The sequence below is a fragment of the Pholcus phalangioides genome, unplaced genomic scaffold, assembly GCF_987345545.1.
Source record: "Pholcus phalangioides strain wild (caught in Gottingen) unplaced genomic scaffold, Ppha-v1.0 ptg000027l_1, whole genome shotgun sequence".
NCBI classification, from domain to species: Eukaryota; Metazoa; Arthropoda; class Arachnida; order Araneae; family Pholcidae; genus Pholcus; species Pholcus phalangioides.
The window spans coordinates 6921954-6949324 of record NW_028301617.1 but is presented as its reverse complement, the minus strand read 5'-3'; the positions used below and the strand labels follow the sequence as shown (position 1 = coordinate 6949324).

The following is a 27371-nucleotide window of genomic DNA, read 5'->3' as shown; positions in this document are numbered from 1 at the left end:
GTGGGGTGCTAAATCCATGATGAAAGGGCAAAAACAAATATTATTGACCAAAAAAAAATTAGGGTAAATTATTTGTCTGCTCGTAGGAAATGCATCAAATCTGGAGTGAAAAGTCGAAAAAAAATTAGGGGACATGATTTCCGTCCACTGTAGGAAGGGGTTGGGGCAAATTTGTCACGATAGGGCAGAAAAGATTTATTGACCAAAAAAACAATTGGGGAAAATGATTTTTGCTGGAAGCCAAATCCGACGTTGAAGAGCTAAAAAAAATTTATACTTGTCAAGAAAAGAAAAATCAGGGAAAACGATTTCTGTCATCTCTAGGAGGAGCAACAAATCCGAGCTGAAGAGCAGAGCCATAATGAGAGCACCCCCCCCCGCCCCCAATCGAGGGATACGCACCTAGATACTTTTTGAGCCGGAACAAACTTGCATTTCTGTGCCCTGTATAATGTAGAAGGAACAGTTAAAAGGTGCATTCGCCTGCCCCACTAGTTCAGCGAACGAGCCCCAGACCCACGTACTCCCCCCCCCCTCCGCCCCCTAGTTGCGGCTCTTCTCTATCTGGCTAAAAATTACTGCCTATCAATTCAAAGTACTCCGAATCTTGGAAATTTGAACATCTTATTTTCAGGAGATCTGCCTCTTCTGCACCTCCCCTCCCCGCGGACGTGCCCATAAGACTGCACTGGTGAGTAGACCAAATAACAATAATAATAACAACGAGAATGAGATTCCTTTCCCTTCAAGAGATGCATTCAATCCGAGGTAAAAGAGCAAAAAATAATAGTAAATAAAAAAGAACGCAGCGAAAGGGGGATTATAAAAGCCTTTTGTGCAAAAAAAAACCTCGCAAAAGGGGGAAAAAAGAAAGTGTGGCCGACGTCTTCGTAGAAGGGAGGGTGGGGACTTGGGAAGAGACTAGTTGTTACGTTCTGCAGAACAGTGGCAAGCGAAGCAGCTCCCGGAGGCCTTTTAAAAGAACACGGCTCACTTGAATTTCTGCGGCTCGCGACTCGTCACGGTTCATTTGTAGCCAATAGGATCAGGCAACACAAGCGAAAAAAGAAGCGATTCACGGGTCATTTCTGACCAATTACAAGAAGCGTTTCAACGGGAAACGGTTCACTTTCATTTCTGTGGCTCTCGGCTTGTCACGGTTCGTTTGTAGCCAATAGGAGTCGGCAATATGAGCCGTCAGCCGTCACGGTTCTTTTCAGAACGTTTTCAAAAGCCTGCTTGTTCTTGATAGTTTCTTGTATGCGATGGAAGTGTAAGAGCCGCGGTTCTTTTTTCAAGAACCGTGGCTCACTCACTCTTTGAAAAGAGCCGCTCTTCTGGACGGTTCATGAGCGGATCGCCCATCTCTAGTCGGAAGTAAAGTAGGAAGAAGCTTCGATTTCGAAGCAGATTTGCTTCCACTATCGACAAGGTGATCAATTCTAGTTATCGGTGGCATTTCAGAACTATCTCCACCTTAATCGGCGAATATTAAGCTTATCAGTTTTCGTTTCTGAAGGGAAATCTCCGCATGCGTATTGAAGGTAAGCATTGCTCCTTTCTTATTATGGACAGGAATAGCTATAGTATAATCCCTTTTGGCGCATTTTTGGAACAGCATCCTAGCGATTTCTGGCGACTTTTTTTGGGTGCCAAACGCGTCCGTCGGAACAGATACGGAAGTTGAACAGGTGCTGTATAATCCAGAGATTGGCGATTTCTGGCGACTTTTTTTTTCGGTGCCAAACATGTCAGACGACCCGACCAAAAGTCGCCAAGGCCGTTAGACACCGCGGATGCCGAAAAAAAAAAAATCGCCAGCATGGAAAACAATAATAAAAACCCATTCAAATATGAAAAATATCATGGAACATAAATGAAATATAATAGTATACTTAATTAAACAACGGTCCTGCATGTTGTATAAATAAGCATATTCTACTTATATAAAAAAATTAAAACCCGGACTATTTCCGATTATCCAGATTCTTTTAAATAAATAACGAAAATTAAATAAAATAATTAATATTAATAAGAAAAATAAATAAAAAGGATACAACCTTACCGGTAGACGAAAATGTAATCCTAACGCTTGGAACGAAAAACACTAAATGACTATTCAAACATTTGAAAAGACACGTTAAAAACAACTAATCGCATTGGGAATAATCCAAGACAACGACGCTACTGCACAAAGGGAAAAAACTCTGTTATCCGTTTGAATCACCCGCACTTTAAGTGCCATCTATAATGGATGGGTAATGGAAGCTACCGAGGAACAATCTAGAACAATGACAACCCGGCAAAACAAGTGAGAGCCCCGATCGGCAAAACTGAGAGCGCCGGCGTTGGTGACTTATAGCGCCCTTGGCAATCTGGATTATATTGGATTTGGCGGTCTGGATTATACAGCACCTGTTCCGAAAATTCATCAATGCCCTCGGGACTCGAACCCTGGTCTCTCGCTTGCAGACAAATAACCAATCTTTCAATGAATCTTGTATTGACAAGTGGAGAGGACATTTCTATATGCATGTGGCCATCTGGTTGGCCTATGTCATTCACGAGCTATTAGTTGATTGTTGTAGCCGTCCATGTACGGTGCCTTTCAACATATATATATATGCTCCAAGGTTGAAATATTCTATCTGCTTCCATAGCTTAGATGGTAGAGCACTCGTCAGGCAAGCGAGAGACTGGGGTTCAAGTCCCCATGGGGGCAGTGATGAATTTTCTTCCTTGTAATCTTCATCTCCACAAATAACCAGTCTCTCAATGAATCTTGTATTGACAAGTGGAGAGGACATTTCTACATGCACTTTATTTTGTGTCCAAAAAAAGAAAAGAACAAACAAAAATTTTTACAAAATTTTCTCCGGACAATTGGGTAATGTTGCAATTAACAAATTTTGTGGTGATTACAGACGCGATGGGTGTAGGGAGTTCGAGAAAAGTTTCTGAGTTTCGTTAAGACGGATGAATGTACACATATTAGGATGGAGGTATATTTTAAAAGCAATTAGAGGGATCCCCCCCATGTCATCTTATCTGGTATCTTACACTTGTCATATTATATATACAGGATACAAAAAAAAAAATTAAAAAAAATGAGAATCTCATTATGAAATATAAAATATCCATCAGAGCGAGTCATCTCGCTTAACACCTTATTGGTGAGCAAATGGGTTTGATAACTTGCGCACTAGAAGCCAGCATCAGTTTCATTGCATTGAGTTCACTCGCTCTGGTGGATTTGATGAAAATATGTAAAATAGAAATATTGTGTGGGGGAATATATACAATATTAGGGATCACCCGTGCCATTTCGCTTAGCGCTTTATTCGGTGAGCAACATGAGTATGACAAGTATAAAAAATTTATACTTCCAAGGCCGTAGCAAGAGGGGCGGGCAACTTGGGGTCTGCCCTCTCCCCTGAAATGTGAGAAAACGACTGAAAAAATCAATAAAGATGGCCAAATCTATTGTTCTATCACTTCGGTCCCCCCTGAAATGAAAGTGGGCCATCCCTCGAACGAAATTTCTGGATATGTCCCACATTGTTTTCTAGAATTTCGGAAAAAAATAATACAAAGAAAACATTGTTTGAAACACTTACTCTGGTGTAAGAATTGTAGTAACATGATACATGTTTATTAATTTTATTAATCAAAGAATGAGCGTAAATTATGTTTTGTGAAAGTGTTTAAAACATCATATACCCTACCATTGACGCAGTTGTGTTTGATATGAGCATTGTTCGAAATCATTGGTGGTCCGAGACCACTGATAAAGTAATCGAACCACAGAGAAAAAAAATTGTGGTTGTCCACGGGATCAGTAGCGGTGATAAATTGATTGCAGAAGGTCTCCTGTGGAAGAATAACTTCATATTGTTTTACTCGCTTTAATGTCAAAAGATAAATGTTTATTGCTGTAAAATATATTTGGAAAACCACATGTCTATGTCGAAATTCAAAAATTTATGAGCTTAACCGATTTTGCTGCATTATAGAGTATGTGTACTAAGTTTTTGCCTCAATCCTTTAGCATCCATTCGATAAATCAACATTTTTCCGACACTTGCATGCCATCCTACCACCATAGGCTCCGCAAAAGCGGGACTGACAGGGAACTGACCTGGTGCAATTTTCATCATTTATTGCTTTTTCCAGATATAAATTAAATATAGAAGTGCCCTTGAAAGGTCCAGAGTGAACCAATTCTTTCCGAAATATACAAAGTACACTAATACCCGAAGTTGTGCAATAGGTGGGACCGGCGACAATTTAGTTCTGGGTTTCCATTCCCAAACCCCAGCAAAGTTTCATCTTTAGCCTACATACTGTAACCTCTCAAAAATTGGTGTAATTTCATTCGAAAATGAGCATTTTTCACAGAAAATCGCATACTCAGAAATCGTGCAATTTGGGGGTAGTGTAAGTCAGGATATTACTGTACATTGAAACCTCACTGCAGTGATGCTCTGTACCACAATAAATCCCCTCTACAACAATATTTTTTCTTGATCCACTGAGCATCATTATATCAAGACTTCACTGTATTGGGGTTGGAAAGTTTTTGCCGTAGGTGGGAAAAAACTGTCCCGACAAAAGTAGATTCTTTCCCCATCTATCTATGCATGTGAGATATTGTTATGCATTTATAGTTCCATTTATTCTGCAAATGACAGTTTTGAACTCAAATTTTGGTTAAATAATTATTTTCAGGGTTAGTAAGTTTTTGTCTCAGCTGGAAAAAACTAGAGTAGGGTTGCCAATCGTCCTTTTTTTTTATGTCATTTCCAGCATCCTGCTACGTTTTGGAAAATTCTCCATTTTGTTCTTTTCAGGTTTTCTGACTTATTTTTCATTTTTTCTCGGGAAATTTTTTTTCCTACACTTTGAAACACATTTCTTCATTGATATGAGTGTTTTTGTGTTTTTTTCTCGCACGCTATTCACCTATAGCTGTCCAAATTCCTAGAATTTTTTGTTTCTGCTTATTTTTTAGTGGTTCTGTTTTAGAGTTGGGAAAATTATTGTTGCGGCCGGTTTTATCTGTTGGAATAGTGGCGCTATCTATTGGGAAAATTAGGATAAGTGATGTCGCTAAGGGTGAGTGCGCAGACGTCCTTCTTTCTCAGTCTTTGGATCCGGTAACCTTAAACTAGAGTTTAAAATGTCCTGAAAAAAATAAGTTTTTGTTAAGGATAAAACAAATCTATGCTTCCCACATTTATTTATACTCATGTCCATAAATTAAGGATAATGCCAGCTCCGGCAAATAAAGGTTCAGAAACAAAACAAACGTTACTTATTCATAAAGCCCATTTATTAAACAAAAGATAAAGAACAAAAACGATGGTGTATGTATGATACCATTCACAAAAACTATGATTTTTGCTCCCTGGAGCAATTGTAAAAAATATCTCCTTTGCAAAAACTTACTATTACATAGTTGGTATGATGGTTAATACATTGTATGTCTCCCATGTAATGAAATACAGTCCGTACAACGCCTAGGCATGCTGAGTATCAAATTATCGATCTGATCTTGGGGAAGATCACTCCACTCAGCAAGCAATGCTCTCCGAAGTTCCGGTACACATGTAGGAGGTGGTTGACGGGCTGCAACTCGTCGGCCAAGCATGTCCCACACATGCTCTATCGGATTCAAGTCAGGTGAGAATGCTGGCCATTCCATACGGATTATATCCTCAGATTCAAGGCATTCGTTTACGATGTTTGCTTGGTGAGGACAGGCGTTGTCATCCATAAACACCAATTCTGCGCCCATGGCACCCCTAAACAAACGTACATGTTGTTCCAGAATATGATGTCCTGATAAATTTGGGCTTTCATGGTTCCGGTTTGAACATGCAGATCTGTTCTGGAACCCAGTATAATTCCACCCCAAACGAGCAATGCTGCACCATCGTAACGGGTACCTGGCATTCTCCATATGAAAGTCTGACGTGAATCAGACTGCAAGCTAAACCTGGACTCATCGGAAAACATCACACAAGCCCACTGTGACGATGTCCACATTGCATGTTCTCTACTCCAGGCTAATCGCTGCCGACAGTGAGTTGCAGTGAGCGGAACACATCTGACAGGCCTGCGAGCATATAGACCAATATCTCCCAAACGTCTGTACACGGTTTGCCTTGAAACTGTGGTACCCGTGGCTGCAGATAGCTGACGAGACAGGTCAGATGCTGTGCTCCGTCTGCTTCTTTTGGCAGTTACTGCCAAATACCGGTCTTCATTCGGTGTTGTAACTTGGGGGCGACCTGTACTGTAACGTCTACTGACATTTCCGTTATCTTGGAATCATTGCCAAAGCCTAGAGATGACACTTTGGGCAATTCCAAGTTCCTCGGGTACTTCCATCTGAGTACGCCCACATTCCAGGCGGCCGATAGTTCTACCACGTAAAAAATCATCCACACGCGTCCTCTGTGTCATAACTATTCGCTTATGGCTCTGAGCGCTTTACAGAACTCTTGTGAACAATTTTACTGCTTTGCCACCATTCCTTATATACCCCCGCCCTCTTACACTCTCGTCATTGTGACGTACTATCGGTATCATCTGGTGGCTTCCTGAAATTTGCATATCATTCTTGCAGATGTGTGTGATAATTCTACAGGTGAAATTTTTACTTTAGATTTCGATTTCCGTGTGATTCTGAATTATCCTTAATTTATGGACATGAGTATATGTCTAGGATCACACACACATTAAAAAAAAATCAATGCAAAATAATTGTATATTGCTACAACAGCTGTGAATGTCCCGTACAACACACAGGTGGTTATTGTATCAAAAGGAAAAATTAGGATATATATATATATAGTTATATGAAAACACTAGAGACTTTTCCTACAGGTCATTGTAATGGAATGAACGCTATAATGTGAGGTCATTATAGCGAGCATCGACTGTATCTGAGAGTTGCAGCGCTCCTATTGTTTTAGAAATGTCCTCCTTTTTTACACTCTCCTATTATTCTTATTTCACCCCTTCCTTTCTTGTTTACAGCCAACATCTCTACAAAAATTCTGAGAAACCACAAAATATCTCTGCTTGTCCACTTCCTACCTTTTTGGCATGTTTTATTCACATCTCGCTACTAAAAGAGAAGAGAATTTTTTTTTACAGTTCCACGAGTTGGGGACCACAACAAGTGTATCTTTTTGCTGCCGTGCACAGTAAAAGTGTTAAAAATAAGCTTGTGAATTCCAGTGGGAGAGTGAATCTGTTTCGTGGATCAAGTAGTCATTTGCCATAAAATTAGGAAAATAAAAAAAAGTGGAGTTGTTAGGCTGTTTCCACAAGAGAATTCGAGGAGAGACTAGGATTTCTCTCCAGGGATCCCATACCTAAAATGCACCCGAGAATCTTGTTGCCTTCCCCCCCCCCCCAAAAGCAGAATATTCAGCACTATTCTGCGACGAGCCCTCAGCTAACTGGAAATGTTCTGTGGTAAAAATCCCCATTCATGTAATAGTGTTTTTTGCACTTTTTCTTAAAATTCTTCCAAATTTTTCTGCAGTAGCGGTAATTGTTCTGCGACGTACGTCACAGATTTTGGCACATTCTGCTTTGGGGCCTTTCCCTGTATCCCATGTTAAATGCTGAAAAACTTTTTTTTTGGTATCTGGAAAGACAGGGCAACAACTTTCTAATTGAGTTCTGGGACACATGTGGACTGCATAAGAAGTTAATTTTTTAATTTTAATAACTACACAACCCCCTTTAACTCTTTAATGCCCAGATAGAAAACCTGGGAGGTTCGTGAAAATACCAAGTTTTTTGTGTTCGAAGTGGACTCGTCCAAATTTCGGCCACTTTCCCTCTCCCCACTCTTTTTCCATGAGTTTCTATTCATGCTACCCTTTGCATTGACGTTCACCCTTTCATTTCAATGGATTTTCGGGAGATAATTTGTCTACTGAAAACACACCCTTTTCCTCACAGTAAAAATAAATAAAAATACTGGTATACATGAGTGCAAGGAGGTGTGATCCATCCAGGTCTATTGTGTGAGAGGGTCTACTGCAGGGGCGTAGCCAGAAATTTCGTTCGGGGGGGGGACCAAAGTGACAGAACAATGGATTTGGCCATCTTTTTCCCTTTTTTCGGTCATTTTTCATTTTCTCACATTTCGGGGGGGGGGGGAGGGACCAGACCCCCAAGTCCCCCCCCCCCCCTGGCTACGCCCTTGGTCTACTGTGTCAGTAAGGAAGACAGTAACTTTACTTTGATATAAGCAGTCCATTCTAGTACATCAGCTTTTAAAATCCCATTGATAGGGCGTTGCAGTTGTCTTTTCCGTTCCCGCCTCTGACAAGAGCTTTCATCTTCTTCCCCGTTGGTGACAAAAGCGCACAAAAACATACCCATACCCCCTAGCTGGGCCGACTTGAGGCGGTTACGGGCATTAACCTACTCTGCCGACTTCGGCTGATCTGGGCATTATAGAGTTAATCATCAATGACATGTGATTACTACACGTTATTTGGAAACTTTTTCTAATTTTAAGTATACCTCTAAGATCAACGGTTCGTCAGTAAAATGCTGTATGTTTGCTATGCACCCTGTATATATATATGCTATATTTTGTTGCCGAATGCTTTCTAATATTGAACATGCTATAAAAAAATGTTTCTGTATATTTTTGAAATTGTCTATAATAATATCTTTAACATTATCATAAACATTAGGCGTTTGAGAATCACCTCAAAGCCATTCGTTAAAGCGAGATTCCCATTGTAAGCAGTACTCTTTGTATTGAACATTTACTCTGTTCGTAATGGTTAGAAGTACTGTGTGTAAGAGTAATTGGATAATTGAATTTAAAATGAATTGACTTGAACGTCATGGTGGTGATTTTTATTTTGCAGGTCAATCTCAAGATCCTTATCGGTCGATACCATATTCTCTGCAGGAGAGGATTGCTGAATTTTGTAAAAGTTTACAAGCATTTTGAGCTTTGCAAATCCACTGTGTGTGAGCGAAACATTGCAAATCTTTTGCCTTCATTGAAGGAAACTGAGAAATTAAGTGCTGAGCGCATTTTTGACGGAGCCTGATTTGAACAGGTGCGTGAAAGTCTATATTGAAGAATATTTTAATACTGAGGAAAAAACTTCGCATTGGTGTGATCTTTGTAGTAAAATGTTTTCTCGAATTGGTAATTCAAGAGTTCCTAAAAGAGTTCAAACTAGAGCAAAACCATGCTTGTGTGACTTCTGTGGCAAACAGTTTTCCCGAACCAGCAGTTTGAACATTCACAAAAGAATCCACACTGGAGAAACACACGAATGTGATTTCTGTGGTAAAAAGTTTTCTCAAACATATGATTTGAAACTTCACAAGAGAGTCCACACTGGAGAGAAGCCACACGAGTGTGATTCCTGTAACAAAACGTTTTCTCGAATCAATAGTTTGAACATGCACAAAAAAATCCACACTGGAGAGAGGCCACACGAGTGTGAATATTGTGGAAAAAGATTCTCTCAAATCAGCAATCTCTACGTTCATGAAAGATACCACACTGGAGAGAAGCCATATGAGTGCAGTTTCTGTGGTAAAATCTTTTCTCGAATCAGCAATTTGAATATTCACAAGAGAGTCCACACTGGAGAGAAGCCGTATGAGTGTGATCTCTGTAGTAAAACGTTTTCTCGAATCAATACTTTAAATACTCACAAAATAATCCACACTGGAGAGAAACCACATGAGTGTGAATGTTGTGGGAAAAAATTTTCCAGGAACACAGACTTGACGAGGCATAAAAGAGCCCACACTGGAGAAAAGCCATATGAGTGCGATTTCTGTGGTAAAACGTTCTCTCAAATGGGTGATTTGAGTAGGCACAAAAGAATCCACAGTGGAAAGAAACCCCACGAGTGTGAATATTGTGAAAAAAAATTTTCCAACTACTCTGGCTTGATGAAGCATAAAACAATCCACACCAAAGAAAAACCACATTAGTGTGATTTCTGTGTGGTGAAAGGTTTTTCCGTGTCAGCAATTTGAAGATTCATAAAAGAATATACACTGGAGAGAAATCGGATGAGTTTGATCTCCATGGTAAAAGATGCACTCATACCCAGTGTCATCAGAGCCGGGGCCCTGCTCTATATAACAATTTTGTTACTCATCTTTTTATAGGGAAATTGATTTCATTCTTTGGGTTAGTTTTTCTCATGACCGAGTTGCTTTGCTGATAGTTACAAATATTACATAAATTCATAGTCATCTTAACAGCATCACACGGGACTCTTTAGATGAAGTATTGCATTGAGTCCTCACATTCTAAGTCTGACATAATTTATATTAATTGCCACTAAATGTCATAAGAAGCCCTTCATGCACCCAAAAGCAGTTATTGGGTGGTCCTTGCTCCCACATTAAGACGTCCTACATAAATGTAATGGAAGAAATACTTATGCATGTAAGGCAGTTGAATAAATAGCAGGTTTTTTTAAATTCAGAAGCAAGTTACACATTTAACAACAGACTATAATGATGATAATTCTTGTGTCCTCTGCAGGAACAAACTGGAGTGAATCCATTTGAAAGTGGCCTTTCCTGCAAAAAATTTTCATTGAGCAACACCTTATGCTGTAATAAGATGTCTCATTCTGGTGCAAAGTGGTTCAAATGTGACGTTTGTGGCAAAAGCTTCAAACACCGTTCCCAAATGGATATTCACTATCGGTCCCACACTGGCGAGAAACCATATAAGTGTGACCTGTGTGATAAAAAATGCACAATCCTCTCTGAGTTGAAGAGGCACAAGATAGTACATTCTGGAGAGAAGCCATACAAATGTGACATCTGCGAGAAAAGATTCAGGAGTCGTTCTCACTTGAACAGTCATAATCAGATTCACAGCAAAGAAAAACCACACAAATGTGCTGTATGTGATAAACGATTCCGGCAAACCAACCATTTAACGAGGCACAAGCAGATGCACACCGGAAAAAAAAACTTCAAGTGTGAAATTTGTAGCAAAACTTTCACACAACAGTCCAACCTGAAATTTCATTATCGGCTCCACACGGGAGAGAATCGATACATCTGTTCCATTTGTGACTTGACATTTCTATCCAGCTCTGGTTTGACACAGCATAAGAAGGCTCACACTGGTGAAAATCTGTACAAGTGTAACATCTGCAGTGAGAAATTTCAAAACATGTCAGATGTAACCAATCATAGAAGACTTGTACATGCTGGGGAGAGGCCTACCGGCATGGATGGGAAGTTTGCAACGAAACATTTCCAGCGAGTTGTCATTTTTGCTCACACCAAGGAAAGCTCCACACCAAAGATATCTCCCTCATAATATTTCTGAATGTGTTTCTTTCTGAATGGAGATTATGGAAGTTCGGCTCCTCAGTTCCCCATTTGTAGTCTCACGACTTGGTCCAATACTGCCAAACAGTGAGGCATTCAGGTTTTAGCCTGAGTAGTCTAGAATCAGGCTGTTTGTTCTTTATATTGGAATATTTTATTAGTGGAAACAGAATATCGCAGCGGTCAATTAATATATGGCTGCACATTTTTTGCTCCTTGTCCAACAGGGTTTGAAGAGATTAGAGAGAGATATACTTGACTCACATAAAATCTGCGATGGGCTTTGATGGAATGCAAGCTTCAGATGAAGAAAAAAAAGCCACTTTTTTGCCTTCGTGCTATATGCCGTTTTAGTAAGAGTTTTGTCTGGGTTTAGGAATCATAAATCTTAGGCAACAAGTCACTATAACGACTGAATTATTGACTTCTGAAATTGCCTAAAAACTATACCAAATTTCCATAATTTTGCCTACCAACATTGGGGGGAGGGAAGTCACTATGTCATGAAAATGCTGGGGTGGGGTATTCTGGAATATTTTTTCTGGGGGAAAAAAGTGTTTGGTTTCATAATTATTTGGACAACACTTACTTTTCCCCCCCCCCCCCTTGATATATCAAGCTCATATTTTGTGTCATACTATACTACTCTTAGCTGATCTAATTTTGATGGAATCTATGTCCTCAATATAAAAGTTTTTTTCTGAAATGGCACTTTTTGTTCTTGTTTGTGTTGAATGTGGTGCTTCACTCAGTTTTTTTCCACTGTAATTTATGCGACATTGGTAATTTTTCAGTAAATTGTGTAATAGTTGGCAACTTTTATTTCCTTTGGCATCATTTTTGGATATAATTGGAGTGATCCTGTATTTTCCCCAGATTTGTTTAGAGAAAATATGGTCAGCCTATATAGGTGCAGCAGAAAAAGGATTTTGATACGCGAAGGAAGGAAAGATGAACTTGTAAAAGAAAAACAAGAATGATGTAAATAGTGAGACGTCCTTCATAGTAATTGTAAATATATAATTTTTGTCTCATTGATCATAAATATTTTGGTAATATCTACACTCTTGATTACAAATCAGGGAACTTTTGATTTAAGATGATATTGATTTGTCATTTACTTGTTTAATCAGGGCTGTAACTAGATGCTTAGTCAGCCAGGTCAAGCATGCATTTTGATGCCCCCTTGTAATGTTGAAAAAGCAGTTAAAGGGTCAAATTTGTGCCCTCTCTAGTCTCACTCTTAGACATAAAATGTATGCTGTTGAAAGTGAGCCATAATTTCATTGCAATGTATGATAGAACCTTCATTTTACATTGATTTTTTTGAAATGAAAATAAATTTCAAGTTTTATCGAGTACGGTTTAACTCTGTTTCAATGATATTAAAATGACCTTTTAAATCAAACAAAACTCTAGTTTATCGCCATTGGACAATTACTATCGTTTTACCCTCTTTCAGAGGTTAAAGAGTTTTGCCAGATGTATGTATGCATATCTAGTGTTGTGTGTAAAGGCTCGTATGCATTAGCGTGCTGATCTTGTCACCTATGACCCCCTGCAGCAGTTCTAATCTGCTCGTGGGTACATAAACTTCCTTTGTGTTCCTTTCCTTCTGTTGAAAAAAAACTATTCTAGGTGGGTTTAGTTAAAACAGCTCACGAATCATTCACAACACAGTACATTGTAATGCTTTCATTACATGATCCACGTGCTAATGTATACGTGTCTTAAAGTTAATGCTGCCAATGGTTGAGGAGACAGCGTAACTGTGTGATTATAACCGTAACTGTGTGATTATAACCGTGCGTAAAGTGTGATACCTATATGCATGATACATTTAAAAAAATTAGGTAAGAGGTTTGCATCAAGATCATTGAATGCAAGCTGGTGTATTTCCACATCAAAAAAAGATTTCTTCATGGATGAAAATCAGACCCAGCAGCATTGAAAACCTAAACATATTTTGTAAACAATCTTTTGCGAATATATCTTCCAAAATCGAAAGATGGGTCGCACAATATAGGCACTTGAAACGTAAACCTCAGATAATCTAGTGCAGTGTTTCTGTACCAGACCTTGTGACATCTGTCAAACTGAGCCGTGCATAATTTGTGGTTTCATTCTTCTCCCCCCCCCCCCACCTCCTGTTTACACATACAAAATTGAAATTTGAATGGGGTTGGTCTGGTGGATAATAGCGAGGGAAAAATTGTTGTGTGTGCATTGCACACAACACTTTCTGGCATGCACCAATTTGTTGAAAATTCCCCCAAAGGAATATTTACTTAGTGCACACATATACATTGTAATAGTTCTTATATTGGAATGTTGTCAGAGTGAAATGGAAGAGAATTGCAATAGGGAATTTGTATAAGAGTAGAGAAGTCCAGGTCTGTGTGTGGTTGGCAACAGTTTGTGGTTTATTATTTTTGAGGGCAAAGTGTGGTTTAGTTATGACAATTTTGATCGTGTCTTCAGAAACTATATCTATTCCGCTACAGTATGGTATTTTTTCCATTCCTGAATACCTGACACTTAGACAGTAACAGTGCTCGAAAGTCATCAAGTCAAGTTTGGTCAACCAGTCCCACTAGTGGTGTAGGTTGGCGTACCCCTTCTGTGATGTGAGAGAGATAATAAACCAATGCCAAAACAACATATTTTGTAATATTTTACTTTAAAGAATATTTTCAAACATATTAATCATCAAATCGGCCATTAAAACAGTCTGTCTTAAATTTGGTCTTTAAATCAGTCTTGATAATTCCCTTTCAATATTAAATTGTTTGTTCTATTTTTTTAATTTTTTTACAACTTAAACTTTCTAATGTAAGATCACAAACATAAGTATTTCAAACTTAAAAAATCTTAACTGGACATAGTCATTAGTAGGTAGGTTATAAACCAATGGTGTTGAATGAGATAACTAAGAAGAGTAAGTTAACAATTATTTACCTACTGTTGATTATATCATTTCAAAACTAGCTACGGTGGGTTCTGACCATTAGATGAACGCAAGAACTTAGGCAAAGGAACTTTATTGACTACATTCAATAATTTATGCCAAACTTCATCTCTTTGTTTTTGTTCCAAGCCTAGTACGCCTCCCTTTTTCTCCATCGCGATAACCCTAGAATATCCTTTTCATCTCAGACAGTGACTGTTCCAGGGTATCTCTTTCCATAATATAAGACAACAGTGTAATTATATAATGACGGCCCTGCTAGGTTGATTTGCTTAGATTTTCCTCCATTAAAATTTAATGTAGGTACGTCAGGTTCATGATTTTCCTTCAACTCAGGAGGAATTTTGTCAGCTGAACTCTTCCTGGCTGCTGATGTTGGCAGTTGTAGTAATTTTTATGAAAAATGGCGGGAGCATTGCTGCGCTTGAGGGTCACGCTGAATTTGATGACGTAGTGCTTTTGGGGTAGCTTACAAGATGACAACACTTTGCTCAGCGACCTCCTCAGAGCCTACACTCGCTGTTCTTATTTCATCGGAACAGTCAGGCCCATCATTTCAACTTTTTCCCGGGGGGGGGGGGCAGCAAAGAACATATATTCAATGTATGTATATATATATATACATACATTGAATATATGTATGTATATATATATATATATATATACACACACAGTAAAACCTCGTTAACTTGCCACCCTAATAAGTCGTCACTCCGGTTAAGTCGTCGGTTTTCTTCGTCCAAGTTTAGTTTTCATAGCTAACAATGTTATAAAACCCTCGTTTACTCGTCGCTAATTTCGGTCATAGATTCTCCGAAGTTAAAGAGAAAAAACAGAAGACATTCTTGCATTGTTGAATGACTGCACGTGGACGGCAGTTTTGATGAGAAAAAAGAAAGTGTCTTCTTTCAGTTGTCAAGACATACCCTATGATGACGTGAGCTCTGAAAATTCTGGTTCTTGTCAGTGAATGCTATATACGGGCTGTAAGTAAATTGCTACTTTTAAACCATCTTACAACGTTTTCAAATTAATGATGTCTCAAAAGCGAAAACTCTCATCTTTATCTTTAAAGGAGAAAAAAAATTTGGTTGCTCTTTTCGAAAAATCTAATGTTTCGAAGTTTGCTTTTGCCAAGGAACACGGTATTCCGCGGACCACGTTGAACAATATTTTATCGGCCAAAGGAAGTATAGAGGCAAGTGATTGCACGGATCAAAGGAAGCGATTGCGAAAATCAAAATTTGAAGTTGTCGAAGAAGTCCTTCTCAGATGGTTGAAATTCATTAGATCGGAAAATGTCCCAATTTCCACTGTTATTCTGAGAGAAAAAGCCCTATAAATTGCAAAAGAACTTGATGTTGATGGTTTCAATGCCAGTAATGGCTGGATTGAACGCTTCAAGAAGAGACATAGTCTTTCCTGTAAGAAAGTGAATGGGGAAGCAGCATGTGTTAATGTCAGTGTGGTAGAACACTGGAAAAATCACATCCTCAAGGATATTTTAGCACGTTATTCTGAATCGGATGAAACTGGACTATTTTATCGTCTTTTGCCCGATAAGTCTTTAGCATTTAAGGGAGAAAAGTGTACTGCCAGTAAACTAAGTAAACAACGTTTGACAATTTTGCTTGGTGCGAATATGGATGGAACTGAAAAAGCTAAAGCCTCTGGTGATTGGAAAAAGCAGGAAACCTTGGTGCTTCAAGAACATTAAATCCCTCCCAGTGGATTATGATAGCAATTCAAATGCTTGGATGTCATCAATAATTTGGGAACAGCAAATTCGTAAATTGGATAAGCAATTTTCAAACCAAAGAAGGAAAGTCGCTATCATAGTAGATAACTGCTTGGCTCACACTCGTCTTGAAAATTTGAAAGCCATTGAAATTATATTTTTACCGCCAAATGTTACCGCACTTCTCCAGCCCCTCGATCAAGGAGTAATTCGAGAATTCAAACGAGGTTATAAAAAATTTCTTATTAAAGATTTACTTAAAGCTGTTGAAGAAAATGAAAAGTTTGAAGTGTCCGTTTTAGATGCAATTAAGTATACCCACAAAAGTTGGAATTTAATATCACAGAAAACAGTGAAAAATGTGTTTAAACACGCAGGGTTTGTGAGTAATGATCAGCAAAGTGTGGTTGAAAATGAAGACCCTGATTCTGATACTTTTCCTAATTTATTGGGTGACATAAATCTTGAAAACTCAAATATTTCCGATATCATTGATTATTTCGATATAATTTTTGTTGCGCACCTTTTGGCGCACAACACGACACAGGGTCAATAACGTCAGAAAAAACATATACGTTGTATAAACCCGCAAAAACCCAGACCACCAGATAGCAAACCCGACCTATGGTTACAATGACTACACTCAGTAGACAAAAACCATTTCGGAGAACGTAGTAAAAGTTTATTCAGATAAAAGCTTTTCTTTCGAACAATTAACATAAGTTTATCAGTAATATAAAGATTGATTTGCATGAGACAAAACTAGAAAAATTATTAACATAAACTCCAGACATTATTGAATCAGCTCAATACACTATCCAGTTGAACGGGGATATTAAGAGAACCCAAGGAAAAACTGACCCACGCAGAGCCCGCTACACTGACATAATTATTAGTGACCACTCACCACTTGGAAGACGATCTCGAGCATGGGCGTCGGGTCCCCCTTCGGAACTTGCCACAGGAATACCAGCGCCTCACACATTCACATCTCGATGCGCATCCCTGTCGCCGCTGTCAGTCGAGAAAAGAAAACTGAGCACCTCAACAAGAAGGGGGAAAAAACTAGCGCATCGCAAATTCTATCCTGGCTCTTTATTTTCAAGCAAGAGACAAAGGTACCAATAGAAAGTCATGTAGATTTCTAATTTGCATATACTTAAACTTTTATTTAACTTTCCCTTTTTTTTGGTTAGACGACCTAAAGTCGAGCATAACAAAGACCCCGATTCTGATACTTTTCCCAATTTATTGGATGACATAAATCTTGAAAACTCAAATATTTCCGATATCATTGATTATATGGACATTGATAACAACCTTGCAATATGTTCAGAAGCGACCGTGAAAGCGTTATGTGCGGAACTGTCAGAGGAAAAACAGCATAACAGTTCAAGTGACGAAAGTGACAGAGGAAATTCGTTTGCCACCTAAAAAAACAAAAGTTCTTGAAGCTTTAGAGACTGTTCGAGATTACCTTACATCTGTTCAAGGAACAACCGATGAAGAATTCAAAGCACTAAATGTGTTAGAGAAAAAAGACATTTGTTTTAATAGCTGCTCTGTTCAGTCTAAATTAAAAAATTACTGGAAAAAACTATAAATGCACCTGTATACATACAAGAACAAAACCATACAAAAAAAGTAAAATTCGAAAGGTAAAAGTTGTTTTTTTTGTGATCTGAAAAAAAAATTTATTACTGTTGTAAACTCCAAGTTATTTTTTAATACAATGCTATGCAATGTAACCTCTCAATAAGGGACACCCATAGAAGTGTCCTCTTATTCAAAGGTAAATTAATTCATATTTGAAGGTGATGGATCATGGAATAGAGGACTTAAAATAGTTTTGTGCTTTATTTTATTCCCTAAAACGGCGGTTTAACTGTATATTTAAATTTTATAAAGTTTTACAATAATGCACATTTAAACTGACGGCACTCCGCTTAAGCCATCACAATTTTTCGATAACTTGAGGTGATGACTTATCGAGGTTTTACTGTATATATGCCATTTCTAGTGTATTTTTTAAAGCCAGGCAGGCCAGTTACTCCCCTCCCCCCAAATGATGGGCCTGAGCAAAGCCTTCAGCACTTGGGGGGTTGATAGGCACATGGCCAACCAATCCCAAACAGGATTTTCAAATAAATGTGGCAGCAGAGGTGACCAGGCATCTAAAATTGTAGAACCTAACACACAAAAATCAAATGCTTGGTTACATGTTTCAGCTGTGCTAATGAAAATAATCTTCCCATACGTTTACCACAGAAAAAAAAATTATTGAAATGTGAAAAATTTTCTTAGGGAATCAAAAAACAGAAATTTTGATACTTTCACCATCACAGCTGTTCATCATAGCACTTATTCTTGATTGACCTGTATTCGATTTCATCAATATTCATGCAATAAAGCTATCACCTTGCTTCTCTTCATATCCACTACAGTCTTGAAAAAAAAAAAGCTGGTGTAAAGGCCAAAAAAACTTAAACCTTACCGTTATTAAGGAAACAGTTATTTTCCGGATATTATGGTGAGGTGAGCTCGGAAAGAAAAGTCATCACGTCTCCGCCGGGACTCGGGCCCAGGCCTCTTGCATACCAGGCAAGCATGCTACCATCTACACCAAAATAACTGTTTCCTTGATATCTCTGGCTGAGAAAGAAGCCATCTATATCTCTCTAAACCGTCCCACCCGGGGGCCATTTCCTGAAGTTAAGAGAGGCTACTAATGCCTCTACTTCAGCGCCTCACGACACAGTGCGTGAAATTAGGAAGGCAGATTCATGTGTCTCTAGTGGTGTAGATAGTAGCATGCTTGCCCTGTATGCAAGAGGCCTGGGTTCTAGTCCCGGCGGAGACGTGATGACTTTTCTTTCTGAGCTCACCTCAGCATAATATCCGGAAAATAACTGTTTCCTTGATATCTCTGGCTGAGAAAGAAGCCATCTATATCTCTCTTACCGTTATTATTTATTTACTTTTTGTTGTGCCATATTTTTTTTTTGCATATTCTACAAGCATATATATTTGTTGAGAAATGGTTGCTGAATTCTTAGAACTATTTCTATAGTTGCCGATCACAATTGGGAAAAATCGCAACAATATATTTCATTTGGTGACTAAATAAAAGATCTAATTCACCAAATCGTGATTGTCCATTTGGCTCCTTGATGGTCAAATCAACCATTTGACACTGCAATGTATGTCTTTATCTGCCAATGAACAAAACAGTTTCGAACAACTATTTATTTCTATTATTACAAATTAAAACATTAGTTAAGACATCAATTTAAGGGCAAACCCTTCACTAGTAGGAAAATCGCAAAGTATACTTATAGTGAAACGACTAGGGCGGAAGTGACACTCAGCTATGGTCTTAAAGAAACGATGCTCGACCACAGATGTCAGTAGAATCACACAGAGTTCGGCGACGAACCCAAGGCGTCGACGAGGCGGCGGAATCGGATCACGCACGTCGACTGAACCACACTTGGTCTTCACCGATCAAGCAGTAGAAGTCAGATGACGGATATCGTGACGAACCCAGAGCGTAGATGAGGCGATGTTATATCCCAAACACCGGTAGAACCACACAAGGTATTCGGCAATCAAGTGATGGAGTCCAGTTAACGGATATCTTGACGAACCCAGGGCGTTGACGAAGAGGCGTCGTTAGATCGCGGACATCGGCGTGCTACACGTGGATTTCGGTGTTCAAGCGGTGGAGTCCGATGGTGGACGTTGTGACGAAAGGGTAGCATCAGATTGCAGCGTCATACGAGGAAACTATCAGATCACTGCTATTGACCATGCCAGCCAACACCAGATCGCAGTCGGCAGGATCTACGAAGGCATTAAGATCGAGAATGGACACCAGCAGACATCCCTGAACGGCATTCTTGGAGAGCAACTGACGGGAACTTGCGTGACGGGAACATCGGACCAGCCGAGTTGTTCGGATGATTAGCGATTCTAGCGCTATATGACTGAAGGCCGATTTGAAGCACGGACGTGATTATATATAGCTCCCAAATCACTAAGCATGCAAATGAGGAGTAACGCACATGCGCCCCCATCGGCGTTCCAAGCGGCAAGTTCGGAAACCAGTTTTACGAATGCGTATATATCAGTAAATGTTTGGAACAGCCATTCAAATTAAAAAAAAAAAATTCAACATCGTTGTTGAGGGGGACCGAATCTGTAAAAACTCTACATTGAGTATCCAGTTTTGTCATCTAGCCGCTGTGCGACCGTAACTGTTTCATATCACAAAAATCAAAATTGTGCATGCAGAATCATTCTTTGGAGGGGCACAATGATTTCCCCAGAAATTTTTGTGCCACTAACTTTCAAAAGAATTTCAAGTTAACAAGATTGTATAAAAATGTATATATTTTTTACTATTTTAATTTGCTGCAAAAATATTTGAAATATTTTTAATTTACGATCTCCTTGGGGGTGAGCATGGGTCCTCATGCCTTTCTCGGATTTTGCCTACCCCGAAAATCTGGGTTTGCAACCCGCAATTGCGCAGTGGTAATGGCTAAATGCGATTTTCTAAGGTTTTCCAACCTTGAATTAGCTAGCCCTTTGAAAAAGGGCTAGCCTAAAAAAAGCTTTGTTACCACAATAATCATGCAGACCTACAACACTAATATGTACACATTATATTTCAAATTATCAATCAAATCACACATTTAGCAATTTGGAGGATAGATGGCACCCTGCTGAGTACAAAACAAGCCAAATGCTGGACACAAGTACACAGTTTAAGTTTAACCAACAGCTCCCCATATTCAGGTGTAAAAATATTGTGGTACTTAAATGGTGGTAGATCAGAGTTGTGTGGACCAAAAGAAAATGATTCCACCAGGAAATCGCTTCGCGAATATTTATATGATTAGGGAATCAGATGATCAGAGAATCATCAGAATCTCATTTGCTTTAAATCCAATCAGAATATATTATTAAATGAACTAAGTTTTCCAAATTGGGAAATCAATTAGAAAATAATTTATTGATTTTGTGAAATGTGCCAAACTTAATAATATTTATTTTAGATTTATTACATGTGTTGAAAATTCTCGTTGTTTATGGGGTTTTTTTGCAAGCTTTCTCTACTACTAGACAATGAAAGTTCTACTACTGGAAAGAATAAACTGGTAAATTAACCTTTTTTTTTTTCTGAACCTTGGGATTGAACATCTTTCTAGAAACAAATTATTTGATTCACAGGAATAGCAGTGAATGATTGGGGGGGGGGGTTGGAGGAGAGAAGTGACCATACTTAAAATTTTATTCGAGAAGGACCCACTTTCACTCTCAAAGGACCCAAATAAATTAGAATACAGGGACATGTCTGCCTCAGTATCATGAACCTCAATACAAATAACAGTATTTCTGTTAATGGTCCCAGCAGGTTACAATTCAATTTTGAAAGCGCTTTTGTATTGTGTGGGCAGCAAAATAATGTCGGTGAATTATTGAAAATTAAAATATTTTTTGTATTGGAATTTATGTTATATTAAACAATTTTTATTTGTCCATGATTTGCATTATGATTTATTTTTTCATCTTGAACTTGATATAAGTTGTGGAATCCGCATTTTATGATGCATTAATTTGGCTAAGGTTCTCTTTCATTTGGCTACTTTTTCCATCTGATTAGCCAAATTGCTATAATTCATAAAAAGTTGGAGGAGCCCTGGTTCCCCCATACTTTAATGTCAAGTCCAAATGTGAATTGTGTCTCCTACCTGCAATAATTTTCAAGTCTTAAAAACTTTGAAGACTTTTATTGATATGCATAGGCCTATATTAGATTTTAAATATATGAAGCTCTCTTGTTTTATTGGGAAATATCTTACTATTAAAAAAAATACCATATAAAAGCTCCAGCCTATGGGGTTTATGCAAATGTTTCTTACTACTTTGTTTGCTTCCCTTCAGACTACATGTGACCCCTGTCTTAGCTAGGGTTCTGCCACCCGCACTGATTTCTGGGTAAATTTATACTATACAAAAGCATAAATTAGATAGGATTCTAGACCAAGGGTCCAGAAATCAGTCAGCCTCCCTCTTGAAGGAGGGGAAGAGTTTACAAGTAGTTTTAGCTAGAGATGTAAAATTCTCAAGAATAATCTTTCATAGAATATTCTTATCGAAGGAGAATATTCTCTGGTAGGACTATTATAAATAACTTGAGAATATTTTTTTAAGTTCTTGATGAGAATATTCTCCTGTTATTTATATCCTTGAGAATATTCTCTGGAAGGACTACTTTCATAAATTACTGGGAATATTCTAGAAAATAATAAGAATTATTCTGATAATAGTCCTTATTCTCCTCAATGAGAATATTCTTCAGTTACCAAAAAATCTTTCCAGAAAGTATTATCAAGAATATATGTAATAACATGTGTTATAATAAATAATCTTGGTAAATAACTTGAGAATAATAATTATTTTTGATAAGAATATTCTCTAGTAATTTATAATAGTCCTTTGAGAGAATATTCTCTGTCCCCATCTCTCTTCCCGTCAAGAAGATGGGTATATTGAAGTTTGTAGACCACAATATTAAAGTTTGAAAGCAAGAAAATTAAACCAATGGCTGAATTGCTCAACTTTTTTAAAGATATGTGAGTGATACAGAATTTAAGTGTATGTACATTGAAGAAAACAACAGTTCCGTATCTTAGAATGAAGATGATTATATAAGAATAACTTCCTTTGTCAATCAACTTTGGTTAAATTTTTTGTTTTGAACTTATTTCTGAAAATTTTTCTAATTTTAAAATAATTTTTTAAGGTTTCTAAAATCTTCATAACCGAACTTTTAAAACCTCTCATCATGACCTGGAGAATATTCTCGAACTAAGTTGTCATTGGGTGGGGGGGGGGGTGATAATACCAAAAATTGTTTTGTTGTTAAATGTTTCAGGCAATGAAAACTAATTTATATTTCACAACAAAATTAGTAAAAAAATTTAAATTATTTAAAAGAAAAATGAATATTCTCGATTATTCTCTAATTTTTACATCTAGGAGAATATTCTCACCTCACATCTCTAGTTTTACCATTTTCGACCATATCTGAATTGAATGCATTTTTTATTCATGTCTTTTTCCTCTCTTTTTCCTTTAACCCTCTGGATCCACTGTATACTTGAATATGCATGGCAAATATATGGTCAGAAGCCAATTATATTAATTTTTTTTTGGGGGGGGGGGGGTATTTTACAAAGTACGTTTTTTAGAGTGTTCATTTCAGTACAAGATAAGCCTAATAAGTACAAAACTTCTTATCTAGAAAGAGTTGATTCCATGTCGGAGTCATTTTTTGAGATCTGAAGTTTTACGTTTTCAAAGGTTTGTAAAATCTCATCAAATTGAGGGAATAGGAAATGAAACTCAAGGTGGCAACTATTCAACTTTGCTATGCAAGATTTTATCAGTTTATAGGTAACAGTAAAATAAAGAAAAACTATATTTTATTTTTAATTGGCCATTGTAACAAGTCAAAAAATCCACTTCAATCAATTAAATTGATGGGTTGATGTATTGCTTTCTTAAAAAGATTGAAAATATGTTAACAGCACCCATTTGTATTGATACTTGTGAAAATTATACATTTTTATGGGAGTGAACCATAGAAGATTGACCATCTGCCATGGCTCCTCCTTACTAAACCTTCGCCAATGGGCCTCACGTTACAAACCACTCGTAAGTTGCACACATACCCCAGATCGAATCAGTTAGCGTGTGCAATGACAACAAGAACAAAAAAAAAACATTGATTGAGCCAGTACAATCATGATTTCAAAACAGAAGTAGCGGGAGTAGATAAATGTTGAGTGTGCTATCGTTCAGCCTAATAACATTACACCAGCTACAATTAAATCATATTTGTAATGCAATTCTGTTTTAATTATATAAAAGTATGAATGTATTCAAAATAGAGTTTACATTAACAAACAACAGGTCATAATGAACATTTTATTTCTTCTCTGTAGGCACTAAAAGAACCTCAATCAGCGTGATTTTTTGGGAAAAACTTCGCTCACGGAGAAGGCTAAGCGTATTGTTGAGGTAAAAATACACCCCAATTTGACGATTATTGTGAAAATTGTTTAGACATGTCCAAGTTTTCATTAGCAGTGTGAGTTTTAGATCCTATCACCTTCATACTCTATTCTGAAAGATTCTACACTGGAGTGAATTCTTTGAATGTGACATTTCCATGGAAAAAGATTCAGGAAGTGACGCTTTACACTTGCGCAAGGTGCATCAGTCAGGGGCAAAACAGTTTGATTGTGATGTTTGTGGCAAAAGCTTCACACTGCGTTATCAATATGTTAATCACTATCGTAGCCACACTGGAGAAAAACCCTATGTGTGCGATTTGTGTGATAAAAAGTGTTCAATTATCTCTGAGTTAAAGAGGCATAAAATGATGCACTCTGGAGAGAAGCCATTCCAGTGTAATATCTGCGGGAAAAGGTTCATATGTCGTTCCCATTTGGTTATTCACAATCGAACCCACACAGGAGAGAAACCATATGAATGTCCCATATGTGGTAAAAAATTTCCTCAAGTCAGCAATTACATGAGACATAAACGAAAGCACATCGGAGATAAACCACATAAATGTGTTGTTTGTAGCAAAACTTTCACACTCAAGTCCAACTTGAAAGTTCATTACCGTATCCACACAGGAGAGAAGCGCCATACGTGTGACGTTTGCAATGAGACATTCCGATCCAACTATGGGTTACAAAAGCATAAGAAGACTCACATCAACCCATACGAGTGTAATATTTGCAAAGAAAATTTTCAAAGTACATCAGATATAAACAACCACAGAAAACTCAAACACCCTGGAAAGAGGCATGCTCGGATGGATACGAAGTTGCAGACGACAAAATTTCGACAAGTTGTTATTTATGCTCACACCGAAGGAAGCTTCACCCCAGAGAATATCAATCCACTTGAACAAGCTGTCATTACTCCGGGAAAACCACCCAAAGCCTGAATATGTTGTTATGTGTTACAATGTTACCCCTTATCTTGTCCCTGTGTAAATGAAAGAAATATATTCTAGCTTTCTCTCCCTGACTTTTTTTTTTTCCCCCTTACGTCACCATTATGTTTTTGAAATTCATTTTTTAAAATAATCTTGATAAGAAAGATTTTGTAGAAACTATGATAGTTGTGGGGGGCCTAGACCTTGTAGCCATTACAGAATCTTGGGCAGATGATGTGGGAATGAATCCTTCTTATATACAGATCTCGGGATGTTAGTTTTTCTTTTCAGAAATAGATCTTGACAGGAAAGGGAGGGGAGTCTTGATTTATGTAAAATCATGTTTGCAGGATTGTGAGTGTAACATAGAGTAGTGAAATTAAAACTATATAGGTTGAGCTCAAAAACAAGTCGTAAAAAAGTTTATTGCAGGGGTTTGTTATAATCCACCGAATACGGATCTGAACTACATCTCCAAACTTCATGAAATTTTTCCTACATAATATGTAAACATAAGAGGGTTGTCATATTTAGGGGATTTCAATTACCCGGGTATCGATTGGAAGAACCTATCGACTAGAGATCAATACGAAAAGGCTTTCTTAAGTTGGTGCTCAATAATTTTTTTGTGTCAGAAGCTACTAGGAGTACTTTTATTTTGAATTTAGTTTTTAATAGTTCCGAGTAATTTGAAAATTGTTTCGGTCAAGGACGAGTTTTCTTCTAGTGATCATTGTGTCGTCAGTTTTCCCTAACTTTTTTCGAATAAAGTTGATAACAGACGAAGGGTTCTGTTTTTTTTCAAAGAACCAACTTTGACTTTTTAAAGATCAGTTGAAATCAGTTGGTGTGATACATCAATAGGAAAAATTTTAGGCAAAACACTATCCTCTGTTTTGCATGATATCATACCTGTTGCTCCTAAAGAGCGCTCGTTTGTTGCACCTCTTCTGGCTGATGGAACTGGGGCATAATCTCCATCTTGAAACGAAAAAGGCATTTAGAGAATATAAAAGTGAAATAGGCAACCTGTCATCATTTACTGAAAATAAGGGCATTAAAGGTGATTCGGAAAAATGAAAAGAAGTTGAATAAAGTTTTTCAGATAACATTTGTGCCGACCCAATATAATTTTTCAAGAATGGATGTGACGGGGAAAAGTTGTCGTCCCCCCATCAAAGAAGGATCTAGGTTAGACAGCACAGCAATGTAGGCCTGCGTGGTGCTTTCAATAATTTTTTCGCTTCTGTTTTTGATAGGGAAGGTGATATCCAAAGTATGAGTGTGTCATGTGGTGATAAAGTCCTCATCGATATTCAAGTGAGAGATGTGGAAGTCCTAAAACTTTTCTAAAAGATGTATGTACAAGCAAAGCACCACACACACACACACACAGGTAATATTTATCTTAAGGTCCTTGGGCAATGTGCTAATGAACTGCTGGAGCCACAGATTTACAAAAGTGTTGCTGAGGGTATCATCATATGGGATTTGGAAGCTTGCTAATGTGGTTCCGAAATTTAAAAGAAGTAGTAGAGAAAAAGCATGTAGAATTATTGTTCAGTGAGTTTGAGGAGCTCGCTCTTGAAATTTTTGGACATTATTTATAGAATAATCACTTATAACTTCTAATTGAGCATTTAATTAACACAAAAACATAGAAGATGGTTACATACACAACAGACTCCATTGCTATTACGGCATCACTGACTATCCTGTAAAACACAAAATCCTTCCTCGAGATCAAACTTGTGCTGCCATCTGCCTGTCCCTTTTTGAGTTAGTTTCATATTCACAACATTCCTTCTTCCCTAAAGAAAACAGTCAGTTGACCAATCGCTTTGGAGAATCTCTGACCCTTGAAGCTTTTTGAACTGGTGCTGGCGGTTTTACCTTCGCACACTGGTTGTCTTCATCCTTCTTCAATCCTCTCTCTGCATCAGCACACTCAGCAGCTAAAGGGACACCAACAGAAGTAATCTTGCTGTCTTCTTTAGTATCTCCTTGTTTTGTGACATCTGGTGATGGCATGGCTTCACCATGGTGTAACTGATCTGCGTGCCTGGTGCCTGAAGGTATTTCAAGATGCGCCATAGATCCATCCATAGTGCCAACAACAGTTTATTTAATCCAATGCGTTCCTCTGCTGAAGTTCATGGTATACACCTCATCTCCAGGATGAAAACTTCATGCAGGACTAGGATCAACTGAAAGGCCAGTCATGATCCAGGCTCTGTCCCTGGTGGGATGTAAGCCATTTACCCGGAGGG

General features: G+C 38.0%; 1 protein-coding gene across 1 annotated transcript; it reads left to right on the top strand.

Annotated features, from left to right (window-relative positions):
* Nucleotides 1-1346: 1346 nt before the first annotated feature.
* On the top strand, nt 1347-14091 carry LOC149068298 (uncharacterized). Its single transcript, XM_089251923.1, has 3 exons — nt 1347-1544; nt 8910-10001; nt 10549-14091. Exons 2-3 carry the CDS (start codon nt 9184-9186, stop codon nt 11357-11359), a joined length of 1629 nt encoding a protein of 542 aa, XP_089108049.1. The 5' UTR covers nt 1347-1544; nt 8910-9183; the 3' UTR covers nt 11360-14091.
* The last annotated feature ends 13280 nt before the right edge of the window (nt 14092-27371 follow it).

What these genes read in the sequence shown, in the direction of transcription:
- LOC149068298 (XM_089251923.1), top strand. Translation starts at nt 9,184, where the DNA reads ATGTTTTCTCGAATTGGTAATTCAAGAGTTCCTAAAAGAGTTCAAACT. An exon ending in ACCAAAGAAAAACCACATTA is followed by an intron (nt 10,002 to 10,548) that starts GTGTGATTTCTG and finishes ATGATGATAATT; the next exon opens with CTTGTGTCCTCTGCAGGAAC.